Below are 16,050 nucleotides of genomic sequence, written 5' to 3'. Positions count from 1 at the left end.
ATATATTATTTTTTGCATATATCTATTAAGTTTTGCCAACACCACTCGTTGAAGAGACTGTCCATTCCCCATTACATGTGCTTGCCTCCTTTGTCATAAATTAATTGACCATATAATTGACAAAGCATAGATTTATTTCTGGGCTCTCTGTTGTGTCCCACTGATCTATAGAAACATATATTATTCATAGATATAAATGATACAGGTTAGTTTACTTGATTCATATGTGTACTTTTCAAACAAAGGACTAGTCTTCATACATAATAATGTTTGTGATTGGTAATCAGTATAGTACACTTATTGAATTGCTTTTCTTATGGTGAGGATGAATTTGTGCAGATCTAGCCTAACTATTTCCCTTAATAATTATTGTGTTCAATGGCATATACTTACAACTTGGTGAAACAAATGACCATCTCTCGAAAAAGATATGTCTTCATGCAGTGGGCAAGTAAGGAGAAAAATAGAGATAAGAGAAACACCTCCCAAATTCACTGTGATGGTACCTTTAAGCTTGCCTATAAATACTAAATGTGCCTGAGAGTGACTTCCTGAATCTATTTCCTGAGGACTCCAAGTAAAGGAACCAATGACTGAGTGGTAGGGAAAGCAATTAATAGTGAGAAGCTACCATGTAGAAGACATTAGAAGAATGACGTTGATATTATCACCCAACTATAGTTCAAACTGAGGTTCAGAGATCTTAAGTAAACTTTCCAAAGCCAAAGAGCTAGGGTCCTAAATAAAGACAATTGACAGGCAGAGAGTGCAAAGAAGATACTGGAGAAGGGCAAAGAAGAAAATAACAGGATAAATAGAGAACAGTAAGATGGACCCAGCCTGCAAAGGTTGAGGGCAGCCTTATTTCTCTAAGAAATTGCAACTGCAACAACTAGCTCTGTGACTCATCCTATCTCCCTAATACCCATTCCATTCTTCTTAAAAGGCAAAGACTCGCGGTAAGTGGGGTTTAGGAGGTAGGGAAAAGGAAGCCCTACCTTGAAGCTTTAGTTATCAGTAATTACCTTAGTAGGGATGAGTTCTCAGATACCTGAAAAGGATATGAGGGTTGGTGGAAGAAAGGGCAGAGCATGGGCAGCAGCAAGAAAATGTACCCAAGAGAACAGGTGGTGGATATAAAAATCCTTCCACCATCACCATTTTGCCCTACACTAGCCATTCCAAATTGCCACCTTTGCACCTCAGGTATGCAATAGACAGATTGTAGATATGTGGTTTGAACTCTACCCATCAGAGGTTTGACTCTCACCATGGTCAATCTATGAGCTTGGCTTCTTTTGCATAATGAGTTAAAGAAAAAAAAATGAGTGGTTCCACCATGAACCAAGTTGCTCAGGCCAGGACCTGGAGTCACTCTTAACACCTTTGCTCATGTATTCATCACAGCCAATCATTTGCCAAAGCTCAGTTCTACCTCTGAATATGCCTTTTCAATTTCCCTGCTGCAGTCCTCTTCAAGGCCCTCAACCAACTCCCCCTTTCCATAATAGCCTCTTGACTAGTCTAGAAAGATTACCCTTGCCTTTGTCCAAGCCATTCTCTCTCTGTCCAAGAGCCAGAAAAATACTTTAAAAACACAAAATTGATTGTGTCCTTCCCCTGCTTAAAATCCTTCAATAGCTCCCTGTTGTCCTTGGGATAAAAATCACAAATTCATCTGACAACCAACAAGATCCCATCTGCATCATCTGGTCCTTGACTAACTCTGCAGTCCCATCTCCTGCTCCGTCACTCTCGCTCACTGTACTGGCCTTTTCTCAATTGCTCTGGCTCACCAAGCTCCTTCCTCTTTAATCCCTTACTAGTGCCATTCAGTCTGCCTCTAAAACAGTTAATATAAGTCTTCCTGACAAGATACATTGTAAGCTCCATGAGGGTAGGGGCCATGTCTACCATTTTTAGGGACCATTGTCTATCATTCTACCTCCAGCGTTTAGCATAATCTCTGGCACATGGTAATAGGTAAATAAGTATTTGTTGGAAGAGTGACTAAATCTTTGTTGGCTGAGTAACTGAATAATAGTATCGACTTATTCAGTCCACAAATATTTTTTGTCAGTACCTTTGCCAGGGAATGTGTAAGGCACTGTGGATACAGTGAACAAAACAAACACACTTCCTGACCTGTTAGAGCTTATAGTCTAGTAGACTTTCCCCCTTTTTCTACGGAAATGAAATTATGGATTCAAGATCTTATAAAACCTTTCATGATTATCTTGTTCTCTGAGTTTTCTTGAGCTACATGATTTACCTCTTAAATTCTCTCTCCTAAGCTCTCTCTATTATTTTTCTCATCTCCTCACTGACAAGGTAAGATACTTGAAGGCAGGGAACTTTTTCAACTTTTTTCTTTCGGTTCCTATCTCAGTATACACAGAAGTTGCTTAAAAAAAAACAAAACAAAACCAACATTGTGCTACATTTTTTTAATTTAAAAAGTGACATGTTCATCTATGATGATAGAAATCAGAATAGTGGTTGCTTATTGGGTGTGAGGACTTACTGGAAAGGGGCGATGAAAATGTTATATATCTTGACTGGGGTTATATCGTTGGGGTTATATCTTGATTGGACTTTACATTTTGATTAGGTTACATGAGTGTATAGATTTGTCAAAACTCATCAAATTGTACATTTACGATCTGTGTCTTTCAATAAAGGTAAATTTTACCTCTATTAAAAATATTACTTAAAAGAGGAACACATGCTTATTATACAAAACATTCTCAAATAAAAATAATCCCAAATAAGAAAATCTAAATGATCTGTAATTCCATCATCAAAGAGGAACTTTGTTTTCATTGTGTTCTATGTCCTTCCAAATTACTTCTTTTTTTATACATAAACACACAATATAGATTCAAACAGAATGTAGTGCCTCATAATTTGCTTTTTTTTGATAAACAGTATACTAAGAGCATACATAAAAAGCTTCTTTATAATTACTTCTTAAAGAGATTAATTTGCTAAACTAAGTAAAAATCAAGATCCTGAATTTGTTCAAAATTTTTAGAGCCTATGATATTTCATCATCATTGCCATCAACACTTATTGAATGTGAAATGTCATCTCTAAAGATGTTTCATGACCAAAAATAATCTTCAGACTGTGGTGCTAAGATTGCTAAATCTTAACTACTGAACAATCACCAACAGTAAATCTTTAAGCTGGTACCAGATCTATGATCAGCTTTAACTAAGAACATCCCAGTGGCTAAGTACATTAAACATCACCTCAGTATTCAGTCTTCTGTACTCCACAGATTATTAAGCTGTTATAAAATCCAATTTATGGCATGTAACCCTTATATTTATTGTTCAATTCATGTAGATTCTAATTCAATACAGGACCCATATAATTGTATGGCTAGACTATTGTGATCTACAGCTCCATAAAATTTACCACAGCATAAGATCAGACACGCAAATCTCATATTTTTATCAGAAATTCAAACCACATCAAACTTAAGACATAATATTTGAAGTCAACAAAGCCACAGCCCACCTCTAACACTTCCTAAAAATCTATTGCTAAATCTAGTTCCCCAAGAAGACATGTGAGTAAGTATTCTAGCGGGTCCTTTGTTAGTTTCCTGATGGTAGTACATAGATTCAGACAGAAGGAGAATTATTTGAAACTACCCAGAAAATTAGAACAGTAAGGACTAGAAGCAAAGATCTGTGAGAAAGAGAAATGTCTTTAGCTTTACACTTTTGGCAAGTGATAAAAGGCAGCTTTAGTGACAGCAGCCAGATGGAGATCAAATGACAACTGTGAGTTCATATTGGTCTCCAGCATTCTGGCAAGCACCGGGGCAGGAGGGGAAGTGGGAAGGATCAGTTTTACTGGTACTACAAGCCAATCTGGTGCACATCAGCGTTATCTGACGTCAGCTAAAACCAGTTCTGAGGCACTACATCGGGACCAGCTGCTAGATACTGAAAGCACCCTGGCCTGCCTCTGTGTACTCCCCAAGCTCCTGCCCATAACATTTACAGGATACTACCAGTTAATTTATGTTCCCTGCAGCAGGGAGGGCCCAGATGTTGAGGCTGCAATTGCTGATTTGAAATGAGTTCACAAATACAGGAAGCTCTCAGAGGATAAAAGAAATGTAAGATTATTCTACGGTTTGAGAAACTCATTGTTCTGTATTAAACACACACGAGAAGGGTTTGAAAAACATCTGGCCCTTTCTTTAGCACACAGAAGTACATCATTCAGGCTATCAAAACAACATAAAGATATAAAGTGCACAAACAGAGAAAGCTTGGTACATCTATAGTTAGAAAGGAAACACGTATACTGGAGTCTTCTGTGGCTGTATTAAAATTCAGTAGAATTTTTTACAACATTAGGTGAGACAGGGAAGTCCAATACTTTACCATTAGTGACGATACCCCAAATGTCAGAGAAAATGGAAACACAACATTTTACTTAGTTGAATAAATTAAAAATGAAGAAAATCAGAGTGGGAACTGAAAAATGAGTGCCATATAATCAACACATATGGCATTCTGTGTGCCGTGTACTGTAAATGCTGTACGTGTATCGTTATTTAATTATCATAATAAACTTATGAGGTAGGTACTACTATTACTCAGGAAAGAGACAAAAGAAATTAGGGTGCCCACGCCTGAATCCAGAGTCTGCATTCTGAATACCTTGCTCTGATACTGTGTGATACTTCCTCTAATTGTTTTAGAGGAAGAATACCCATGCTTAAGACGGTGAGATCTGGAGTCTCACAGATGTGCATTCTGGCTCTGCCACTTAAATAGGGGTCCTTTGACCTAGTGACTAGTTTAACCTTTCCAATAAGTCACAGCTTCTTCAGCAGGAAAATGAAAATAGCGATATTGACCTCAAAGTTGGGGTCCACCTTATAAATAAGAATTTATCATTGTGCCAAGCATATGATAAGCATGTAACATATTAGCTGTTTTCATGAATAAGTCTCAATCCAGTTAGAAATTTTTTTGAAACATCCCTGGAAGCCAACTCACTACTGCATACAGATTGGAAAAGAAATTCTTCTAAAGGGGTGCAGATAGGTTGAAATTTTGACATGTTAGATTTTTGGAAACTATGTTAATAAGTGTTTTAAGTTAAAAGGAAGTTATTTTTATTAATAAAAACTTAGAAAAGAATGAAGGAAAATATTCAGTTCATGGATGACAAGAAGTAACCTGAGAAAAAGCAAATTGCAGAGTGATGCCAAAGCCCTGCATTTAAAGGCTCCTCACAGCTAGAACCAAAGAAATTCGGGTTTACATTGTGGTTGGATTTAAGGCAAGTATAGCTTCAGGATCACAGATGGACTTGTTTTGATAGTTTCTGTAAAAGATTTGAACCCAAACTTATAAAATGGAGTCAAGGGTCCAGTTGCCAGGGATAATGAAAGACACGCCAAATTAACCAAACTTAATTCAGATGGTCATTAAACAATGACTCCACCTGGTTTTCAGTCGTTTTACCATCTGTTGTAGCTGTTTCTTCTCAGATGGGAGAGTTCCCACTAGCTCCCAGGTGCGACCTGTTTATTAAGACACAGTGCCAAATCATACTCCATAGCATTTGGTAACCAGGCAATATATTAAGGTTAATAAGGCAAGTTGTAACATAATCCCAACTAACCTATTGAAATGGATAGAAAATTTTGGAAATTGGTATCAAAGCAGAGGAATATGAATGTGTTTTTAATTCTTTTGGCAAATTATCTGGTCATTAAAATTTTCAGGCCCAGAAAAATCACTTTTTTGTATGGTAAAGTAAGATATTAGAAGACTTTTGATGGCTGCTGAAAATTATGGAATAATTATTAGAATAACAAAATTAATTAGCAAAAAATATGTTAGAGCTAGAAGGCGCTTATAGAACAAACTTTTCAGTTTCCAGCTATGGCCAATGTGTATATCTCAAAGACCATGGGTATAATTGGGGGAGGGGGCTAAAAGAAGACCTAAACCTACAGACCTCTGTCCATCAACTCCACTTCCATTTGGCTACTTCAGCCAGAGTACTTTTGCTTTTATCTATCTATATGTGGGGATTATGCCTACTATTTCTTTTGGGGAAAGGGTTCTCTTCCAAAACAATTTTTCAAAAATATTTTACAAATGGGGAAACTGAGGTATGGAGAGGGTAAACAGCCTGCTTAAGATTATGTATCACTCAAGCCACATTCTTGGAAGGACATCAAATTAGATTTATTATGTCCACTGTGCATGCAAAGTAGCCACATAGATCTTTACATCATCATTTCGAAATCTCCCGAAAAGACAAGCATAAAATATAAACAATCAAATAAATCTATAAATAGGACTTCTTGTGTTTGATGGTGATGGTTTCTTTAAATAAGGAGGGACAGCTTGACAAGGGTGACGTTCCAGCTGAGAAAGCAAAATCCGTGACACATTTCTGCTTAGTAGCCAGTGATACTAATGTGCCCTCCCCATCCTATATCTTAAGGGGATGAGCTAGAACATATGGCAAAAATCCTTATAGGTCAACAACAGAATGTTAAACACAATCCATCACTTTGCCACAAACTGATATGGTCCATGAAGCACAGGAGGAAAGTGTTCATAATGGACAGTCAGATAACAGCCTGCTCACTGCATTCTTTGGTTACTATAAATGAAGCTATTTTGGACCTTTACAATATAAAGTCAAACAGTAGCCAGACAGAGTACTGTCAGAGCCTCCAAGACCAGCGATCCAGAAATGGACGGTTCAAAAGACCATGTCCTAGACCCTTTTCAAAAGATCACAGTCTTATAGGGTTTAATAATAAATTATCCTGTTTTAATACTTAATATCTTCCAGACTTTGAGACTGACATTTCATGGCCAAAGTAAAGGAGGATCAAAGAGAACTATAAGAATGCATATTATTCACAGGACAGATCTTACATGCAATTTTCAAGTATAAGGTCAACTGGCAGAAATTGCCAGTGACTAGAGATTAAATGCTTACAAGCACTAAAGCCAATGAAAGAAATACCAATTCAAATAGTAGTAAAAAATGCTTTTATTTTCTTTTTTTACTCCTGATTTCTTTTGTTTCCAGTCTCCTAAATATTGCTCAATTTCTTGAATTTCATGTTTCTTGTATGTTGCTTCTATAACAACAACGACAACAACAAAATACACCCTTTTTGCTCTTTTAAATCTCCCACTTCAGCTCCTAAAGAAAAGATATTTTAAAAATTGTTGTGGTGGGGTGGATGGGAGTATGAAGAAGAATATAAAACGCAGATAAGAGTGTACGACCCTCCGTAATTAAAAAAAATACAACTAACAAAAGTAAGATTCAGTCAAGACAGCTTCCTTTCTAATACATGAAAGACCAGAAAATGTATAGCTTTATGTTTTAATTTCATTAATTAAATCTTTAAATCTGAATAACTTAATTAGTTTCATTAATTAAATCTGTAAATCTGAATAACTTATTTATTCAATAATATCTGATTCAATAAATATTTATTGAGGGTCCTCAACTTATTTAATTAATTTCATTAATTAAATCTTTAAATCTGAATAACTTATTTATTCAATAATATCTGATTCAATAAATATTTATTGAGGGTCCTCTCTGTACAAGGCACTGTTCTAACCACTTGGGGTGAACCAGTGAACAAATCAAATCCTACTCCATTAAACTTATACTTGGGGAATATCGTGGGCAGGAGAGGGGAGCCAGGTAATAAATTATACACACACACACACACACACACACACACACACACATACATATACGTAAAATATGTATGTCAGAAAGTGATCAGTACTATAATTTTTTTTAAGAGAGACAACAAGATTTAGGGGATCAGTAATGCCAGGAGTAGAGGTATTACAACTTAATTAGAGCGGGTAAGGTAGACCTCATTAAGAATGAGACTTGAAGGGAGCAATGTGGTTATCAGGAGAAAGAATTTTCTGGGCATGTGGTCAGTACAAAGGCCCTGAGGCAAAAGGAAGACCAGTGTAGCTAGAGAGGAATGAGCATGAGGAAGAGTAAGAAAAGGTAAGATTGAAGTAGGATCCTATTCATTTTTTAATGACAGTTTTATTGAGGTATAATTCATATCCCATGCAATTCACCCTACATATACTATTAAGTAGTTTTTAATATATTAATAGAGTTGTGCAGTAATCACCACCATCACTATTAGAATGTCTTCATCGTGGTGAACAGATTTTTTTGTAGGGTCTTTTAAGCCATACTAAGGACTTTGGCTTTTACTCTAAATGAAAAAAGTAGTCTCTTATATATTAAAAAAGAAGATATCTTGACTGAATCCTACTTTTGTTGGTTGTATTTTTTGATAAGTTTGAAAAGTTTGGATCAGAGAATTGACCGTGATTTGACTTGCTATTTATAGAACCACTTTGGCTTTTGAGGAGAGTAGAGGAAGGGCAAAAGCAGAGGGAAAGAAACCAAGTGTTGCAGTAATCCAGGTGGGAGATGATAGTGGTGGCGGCAGTAGCAGTCCTGAGAAATGATTGGTTTTACATTTTCAAATGTAAAATAGGATTTGTTGATGGACTGAAAGTGAGTTGTGAAGGAAAGAGGTCAAGGATGACACCATGGTTTGGGGGCTGAGCAATGGGAATAGAGTTGCCACTGGCCTCCAGGAGGACAATTAAGAGTCAACTTTTGTCAATTATTGAGATGTTTATTGTATATTGAGACAGAGATGATGAGTATGCTTGAGCTTCAGAAGAGATGAGTGATGAGATTATATTTGGGAGTCATCAGCATATAAATATTCAAGGCCATGAGACTGGATGAGGTCACCAAGAGAGTCAGTGTAGATAGAGAAGAAGTCCAAGAACTGACCTGTTAAGAGCTAGAAAGAAGAAAATTTTATAATGAAGTGGACAGGTGAAAAAAATCATCTCTTCTATTTCAGAGACAGAAATTAAAAAACCCATTTAGGGTACCAGAACAAACTACCAATGGCCAATTACTAACTCAGATCACCTATAATTAGCCCACCAATAGAGACATTCACAGAAAGAAAATTCCTACTATAATAGAAACCTTCTGACACACACTAAACTTCATGGGGAGGTGGGAATGAAATTGGGTGAGGGCATCCTTGAAACATGTTCTTGTGAGTCTCTTCATTTGATACCTCCACTGGCTGGCCCCTGTATGGCTGATGAAATGTGAACTACTAATGGCAACACAAGGTGGTTAGCCTAAAGCTTGAAGCAACACCATGGCTCCACTGCCATGAATAATAATAGCTGAAGAAAATTTCTATAGGGTAAGGATTTATTGAACATATAACAAGGTGGCATTAAGGGGATTGTATTATCACAAACTTAGTGGTTTAAAACAACACTCATTTATTATCTCACAGTTTCTGCAGGTCAGAAGTCCAGGCATGCCTTAGCTTGATGAGTTCTCTTCTCAGGGTCTCAAAAGGCTAAAATCAGTGTTGTCCAGGCTCATCAGAAGCCTTCACTAGGGAAGGATCTATTTCTAAACTCCTTCATGTTGTTGGCAAAATTCATTTCCTTACAGATACATAATTAACAGAAGTTTGCTTCTTCAAAGTCAGCAATGGAAAGAAAGAGTCTCCCATGCTTCCAGCTTCTCCTCACAGAAGGCCTAGGCTCTCTTCTAAAGGGCTCACCTGATTAGGTCAGGCCAACTCAGCATAATCTCCCTCCCGATTAACTCAAAATCAACTGATTAGGAACCTTAATTATTGGGTTACTTAATTACTACAAAATCCCTTTACCTCTGCCATAGAATGTAATATAACTGTGGATGTGATAGCCCAACATAATTGCCATATTCTACTGGTTAGAAGCAGGCATGGGTTCTGCCACACTCAAGGGAAGAGGATTATACAAGCTTAACACCAGGGGTTAGAGATCATTGAGGCCATCTTAGAATTTGCCTACTACAGTAATGTTCCAAGTAAACATTTATGTTAAATTCAAATAGAAATATTCATCCTAAGAAATGATGATTTTTAGGTGACAATAAATCTTGCCTGAATGATCTTTCTGTGGAAAAAAAATGAGGACAATTCAGAGCCTGCTTTTAGAAACTAATTTCACCAGAATTACTGAAAAAATACATCAGGAATCTTATGACTTTTAATAACAAAATATAATATAATAACTTTTAAGTAGGTAGTAGATACATCTGTCATAGTCTAATTTCCAGATATAACCATTTGGCATCCTTACAACTATTACTATAAGGTCATTCCAGTCCTGTGTAATTGAAATACTTGGAGCTACTTGGGGTAGTTTTAAAAACGATTTTACATATTGGAGTTTATATATATTTCTATATTGATCTAGGGAAATTCTTCTGATTTATTATTTCATACCTTCCTCTAGTATTAATAAGCATTTATAAAATATATCATCTCTGATCATCCTAATATAACTGTAGCTAAATGCAGCTTCTACTCCCAGCCATGAGGACCAACTCTGCAGATAATCACAGACTCAGCAATGAGGCACAATGATGTAACCTATCCGAGTCAGAAAGTATGACAAACGAATATTGTTGAATACTGGAATACTAGTCTTATCTCACAGAGACTACCACCACCATACTTGAACAAATCACTTTTCCATGAGGCCAAATATAGCATGCAGTATAGTTTTTGAGTGAGAGGCTAGGCCTATATTAAAAAGTAACCATTTCATATCACATTTTTACTGCATATTGTTGACTTGGGTGGGGCATTAGTAGGGCTGTGGTTCATTTGAATCGCTATAAACAATACATGGGGTTCTACTGTCCTACAGTTTCTGTTCAGATGACTAAAGTCATGGGACTTTCAGCATAGCTAGCTGATGACAGTGCATACTATTTTGTCTCAAAATCTAGTTCAAGCATGGACATACTAATTAGACGGTAAGCTCTTTAAAGGCAAAGGACCAGGAATTGTACAGTTCTTGGTATATATAGTAGGACATCAGAGAAGTTTTTTTGGACTAAAGTTAAATGTGGAATATCTTGGAATTTATGCAATGTACAGGAATGCAGGATTCTGAGGTCTTTTTGTTTAACGCTCAGATTCTATTCAACTCAAAAAACATTGACTGTGCTTCTACTAAATGCAGAAATTGTGCTAGGTAGGTATTGAGAACACCCAGTTGATGAAGTCACAGTCCTTGCTGTCAAGAAACTCACACAATTTCCTAATTCTTTGTCAGCTTGCTGTGATCACACTTTCTTCTAAAGAACCTCTAAGAAATGCCTTGTGGATAGAACCTTGGAGTTTCATAGAACACAGAGATTTCTAAATTATGACTCAGGCCAGACTGTGTATTTCAGGTTTTGTTTGCAAAACTGAAAGTACTTCAGCATTTACCTAAATTTCAAGTTTAAGGAATTTTTTAAACAAAGACATTACATGTTAGGATTTAAGGTACAAATACATAAGCACCCTTGGATAAATTATGCATTAGCCACCACCATTCCTTTACTCAAACATTGTCCCTTGCTGACGATGCAGTTAGGGATTAAGTGCAAAATGGCAGCTCAAATAAATGAGCCAGAAAACCAACCTATCACTTTTCTTTTCCACTAAATTAAGATCAAGAGAGCTAGAGAATATTTTGTCTAGAATGATACATACAGGTGCAAAAACTCCCATGTACCTTTGCAAAAAATTACTTCTTTGTCCTTTGACAATACAGTGACCTTAATAATGCAAGCACTATTTTAAATGCAAGCATATGGAGGGCATTTTCACCACTTTTGGTGACTTCAGTAGGTTTAAGACGTATTTTTGCATCTATTGCATAAACTCATGAAACAAAGGAAAACTTTCAACCTATTTAGTGAAAGTCTGTACATTAAAGTTTGCTTTTCAAAAATGTGTCACTACTGCTTGCTTTCCACCCACAGGTTGTGATTACCTCAAAGGAGAAATTTTAGCATATGACTAAAAGGTCCTATAGCTGCAGCTTCATGATTCAGCACCGAACATCAATAATTCACAGTGAAATCACAGGCTCTCTGTGGAAGGTAGTGACATACTTGCCTTATGAAAGGAAGCTTAGGGCATATTGAGAGTATTTTGAATTTAGACTTGTGGCTTGTGTGGGTGTCAGACATTTGTCTCTTGTGAGGGTGCAGAAGGATCCTCCTTTGGGAAAGGCTTTCTGAGAAAGGTGAATTTGGGTTATAAAGCTAGAAAACATACATGTGGTAACCAGTTCCTCCTGAGCATAGTTTTCCAGAGTTACCCTGGGCAGGTGGGAAGCCTTTCTGTTTTCTGTGGAAAAGATTCCAACTTGGTTCCCTGCCATGACCAACACAAATGTGTTGATTTTTCTTTTTTGAGCTTCCAACCCTTGCAACCTTCCAAAAATAAATTAAGCCAGCCATCAGGGCACCGAAATAATACTACTAATAAGCAGCTTTGCCTAGACTTACATAAACAACACTTCTGAGGTAAACTTTGCCCCAGAGGTCTGGACACACTCTTTTTATGCAAACTGCTTACTAATAATTACTAGACTTGGGTGCATTAACCCGAAAATAGATTTTAATAGCAACCCCTAAAAACAAAAGACATGAAACCACAATAAAAAAAATGTGCACCAACTAGAAAAACACTTGGCAGCCTGCTCCAGCCCAAACTGAAGACATCCCTCCTTTTTCCTTACCACTGCAAAGACCTCCAGGCCTGCTGACCCCGCCAACAGGATTGGAGAGCCCCCTTGAGACCCCGCCTTCTCCTATCTCTGCCCCGCCCCCGCACCCTAGGCTAGCCTTCAATTTAGCTCCTCCCCCTTCCGCTCCTCTCAGCCTTGTCCCACGAGCTGGGGTCAAATTGTCGGAGCAGGCTGATTTGCATAGCCCAATGGCTGCGCGTATGCAAATGAAGCGGGAGGTGGTTGGCTGGGGGTTTGGCAGGATAACTCCCACGAGCCGGGCCTTTGTCCTTCAGTGGCTGTGAGGCAGCTGCGGTGTTGGTGTCGCTTATCTGGGCGAGGCAAAGGACTGAGAGCGAGCAAGCGAACCGGGCGGCAGGGGCGGACCGCGCGGCGGCGGCGGCGGCGGCGGCGGCGGTGGCGGTGGCGGGCGCAGGAGAAGCCTGTGAAGGAGTTCAGAGAGCAGGCGCCCGCGTGTTCACGGTGGCAGGAGCAGCCCACACGCCGCTCTCTCTCTGTGGGGGACCTGCAGTTGCAATATGACTTTGGAGGAATTCTCGGCTGGAGAGCAAAAGACCGAAAGGTAAGGTGGCTGCGCCCACCCTAGTGCAGCCAGGCTGTAGAAGGTTTGCAGGCGAGCGAACGGGTAAAAGTTTTCAGAGGGCACCTCCCGCCTTTCTCCCTCTCGGCCCCTCGGAGGGACTCCGGGAGACGGAAAAAGCGTGCCCCTCCACCACCACCCGGCCGAGCCCTTCACGGCCCTTGCAAAGAGCAGAAGCGACCCTTCCTTGTCGTGCGGCTCCTGAGGCTGGCAGCTTGTAGCTGCGCCCAGCGCCAGGGACTGGCTGTGCACTCGGGGGAGGGTGGCGGGTGGCATTCTCGGGGATTCTCACAGGACTCCTGGCCTCGGGGTCACGGGCGGTGATGGGGCCAGGGGAGCCCCGGGTTTGCAGAAAGCTGAAGTACACTCTGAGGGAGGGAGTCCCGGTGCAAGGCGAGGGGGCGCCGACAGCCCTAAGGGACCCGGGCTGACAGAACCCCTTGCTCTGTCCGGCGTGTAGGATGGATAAGGTGGGGGATGCCCTCGAGGAAGTGCTAAGCAAAGCCCTGAGTCAGCGCACCATCACGGTCGGGGTGTATGAGGCGGCCAAGCTGCTCAATGTGTAAGTGGGGCCCTCGCGTGTTCCTCGCGTCACCCCTTCCCACCCCAACCCCGGAGGTCGCCCAGGCGGGGCACCCCTCGAGCTGCAGCGCCGCATCCTGCCGTTTTACATCTCCCGGCGGCTGCCTGCCCCAGGGGGAGCCAGCGGGTCGGGTCGCGCCCCCGGGGACGCGGGCGGGTGTCACAGGCGCCTGCGCCGGCCAGCGGTGCCTCGGTGCTTACTCGCCTTGCCGGCATCCCGCAGTGACCCGGATAACGTAGTGCTGTGTCTGCTGGCCGCGGACGAGGACGACGACAGGGATGTGGCTCTGCAGATCCACTTCACCCTGATCCAGGCGTTCTGCTGTGAGAACGACATCAACATCCTGCGCGTCAGCAACCCCGGCCGGCTGGCTGAGCTCCTGCTCCTAGAGACCGACGCGAGCCCCGCGGCGAGCGAGGGGGCAGAGCAGCCCCCGGACCTACACTGCGTGTTGGTGACGGTAAGGGAGAAGGAAACTGCGGTCTTGTCAGGGTTAGAGACCGGGAAGGAAGTGAGCCAGGGCTGAGAGTCGCCTGACTGCAGATCGGAATAGGTGGAGGTCAAGAGCGTGGCTGCCTTTGCTCCATTAAAGAGTGTGGCTGGACTTTCAGCCGAGATGTGTTAGTTTCATCATCAGGATTTTCTCTGGTACAGAACATGTCTAAGCACGTTGGAGGCTGCCAGCAGCGGAAGAGATCCTTATGAGTCAGCACTGTCAGCCCAACTACTCCCCTACCTACATCTGTACTACCTCCCGTGACTAATTCCTTTAACAGGGCAGATTAGATAAAGCCAAATAAATTCCTGGCTCACCCTCATTAAGGAGTCAGCTTCATTCTCTGCCAGTCAAAGCTAAAAATAGAAATGGTGTAGGAGATAGACCTCATTAATTCCCTAGAAATACATTAAGAGAGGATAGAGTGGAAATTTTTTCTTTGCAATCTTGCTTTTTTTTTTTTAGTGGAATTTTTTTTTCCTGATTAAAAACCTTCGGTAGGTAAATAACTTGTGGTTGCAGAGGCAAATTTAATAGCTTTGTCTTTTACATTTTACTACTTTTTGGCTGGTTTATTTAAGTGGCAGCCTACTCCTGAAAAATACTTACTTTGTCTTTTGAGAGAATAACAGGTGGCAATTCTAGTTAACTGCTATGCAGCCCTTATTGTATGCACAGCATGGAAATATTTCTCAGAGCTGTTTCACTTTGCCACAGTACAAGTTTGGTAGGACAAACCTGTGAATGATTCTTATGCAAAACCGAATATTGTCATGCAAACATATGTATTCGGCTCAGTGGATTTCATGAATTTAGACTTTGCAGAGTATAGTATAGAATTACCCATAATGATTTTACAGGAAACTAAACTACCTAGAAGAAATTTTATTTTTTATAGTTGTAACTGGTCTCCATTGTCACACAGCCAAAGTATAGAATGTTCATGTGTCCCTCAAAAGTAGTGTAATTATTAGCAAATGCTGATTTTTTTTTTTAAATAGTAATTGTTTTTCTAAATTTATTTCTAGAATCCACATTCATCACAATGGAAGGATCCCGCCTTAAGTCAACTTATTTGTTTTTGCCGGGAAAGTCGCTACATGGATCAGTGGGTTCCAGTGATTAATCTCCCTGAACGGTGATGGCATCTGAATGAAAATAACTGAACCAAATTGCACTGAAGTTTTGAAATACCTTTGTAGTTACTCAAGCAGTTACTCCCTACACTGATGCAAGGATTACAGAAACTGATGTCAAGGGGCTGAGTTCAACTACATGCTCTGGAGGCCCGGAGATAGATGACTTTGCAGGTGGAGAGAGGTGAAAATGAAGAAGGAAACTGTGTTGAAACAGAAATACAAGTCAAAAGGAACAAAAATTACAAAGAACCACGCAGGAAGGAAAACAAACTATGTATTAATTTAGGATGGTTGAGTTATATTTAAATAAACCAAATATGCTTTGTTAAGTTTAAATATGCAGCAGTAGTTTGGGTTTTTGGTTTATATGCCCTCAAGTAAAAGAAAACAAAGGGTTAATCATATTTTAAAACCATATTTTATTGTATTTTGATGAGATATTAAATTCTCAAAAGTTTTATTATAAATTGTACTAAGTTATTTTATGACATGAAAAGTTATTTATGCTATAAATTTTTTGAAACAATACCTACAATAAACTGGTATAGAATAATTGCATCTTT

At 39.7% G+C, this 16,050-nt stretch overlaps 1 protein-coding gene across 1 annotated transcript; it reads left to right on the top strand.

The window, feature by feature from the left end:
• The first annotated feature begins 12,953 nt into the window (after nucleotides 1-12,953).
• Nucleotides 12,954-16,050, top strand: GADD45A (growth arrest and DNA damage inducible alpha). The gene is made up of 4 exons (XM_011365730.2): nucleotides 12,954-13,251; nucleotides 13,730-13,831; nucleotides 14,075-14,312; nucleotides 15,377-16,050. Exons 1-4 carry the CDS (start codon nucleotides 13,208-13,210, stop codon nucleotides 15,488-15,490), a joined length of 498 nt encoding a protein of 165 aa, XP_011364032.1. The 5' UTR covers nucleotides 12,954-13,207; the 3' UTR covers nucleotides 15,491-16,050.

Source organism: Pteropus vampyrus, unplaced genomic scaffold, assembly GCF_000151845.1.
Source record: "Pteropus vampyrus isolate Shadow unplaced genomic scaffold, Pvam_2.0 Scaffold115, whole genome shotgun sequence".
Classification (NCBI taxonomy): domain Eukaryota; kingdom Metazoa; phylum Chordata; class Mammalia; order Chiroptera; family Pteropodidae; genus Pteropus; species Pteropus vampyrus.
Note: the sequence above shows the minus strand (reverse complement) of the source record. Positions and strands in the feature narration are given on the sequence as shown.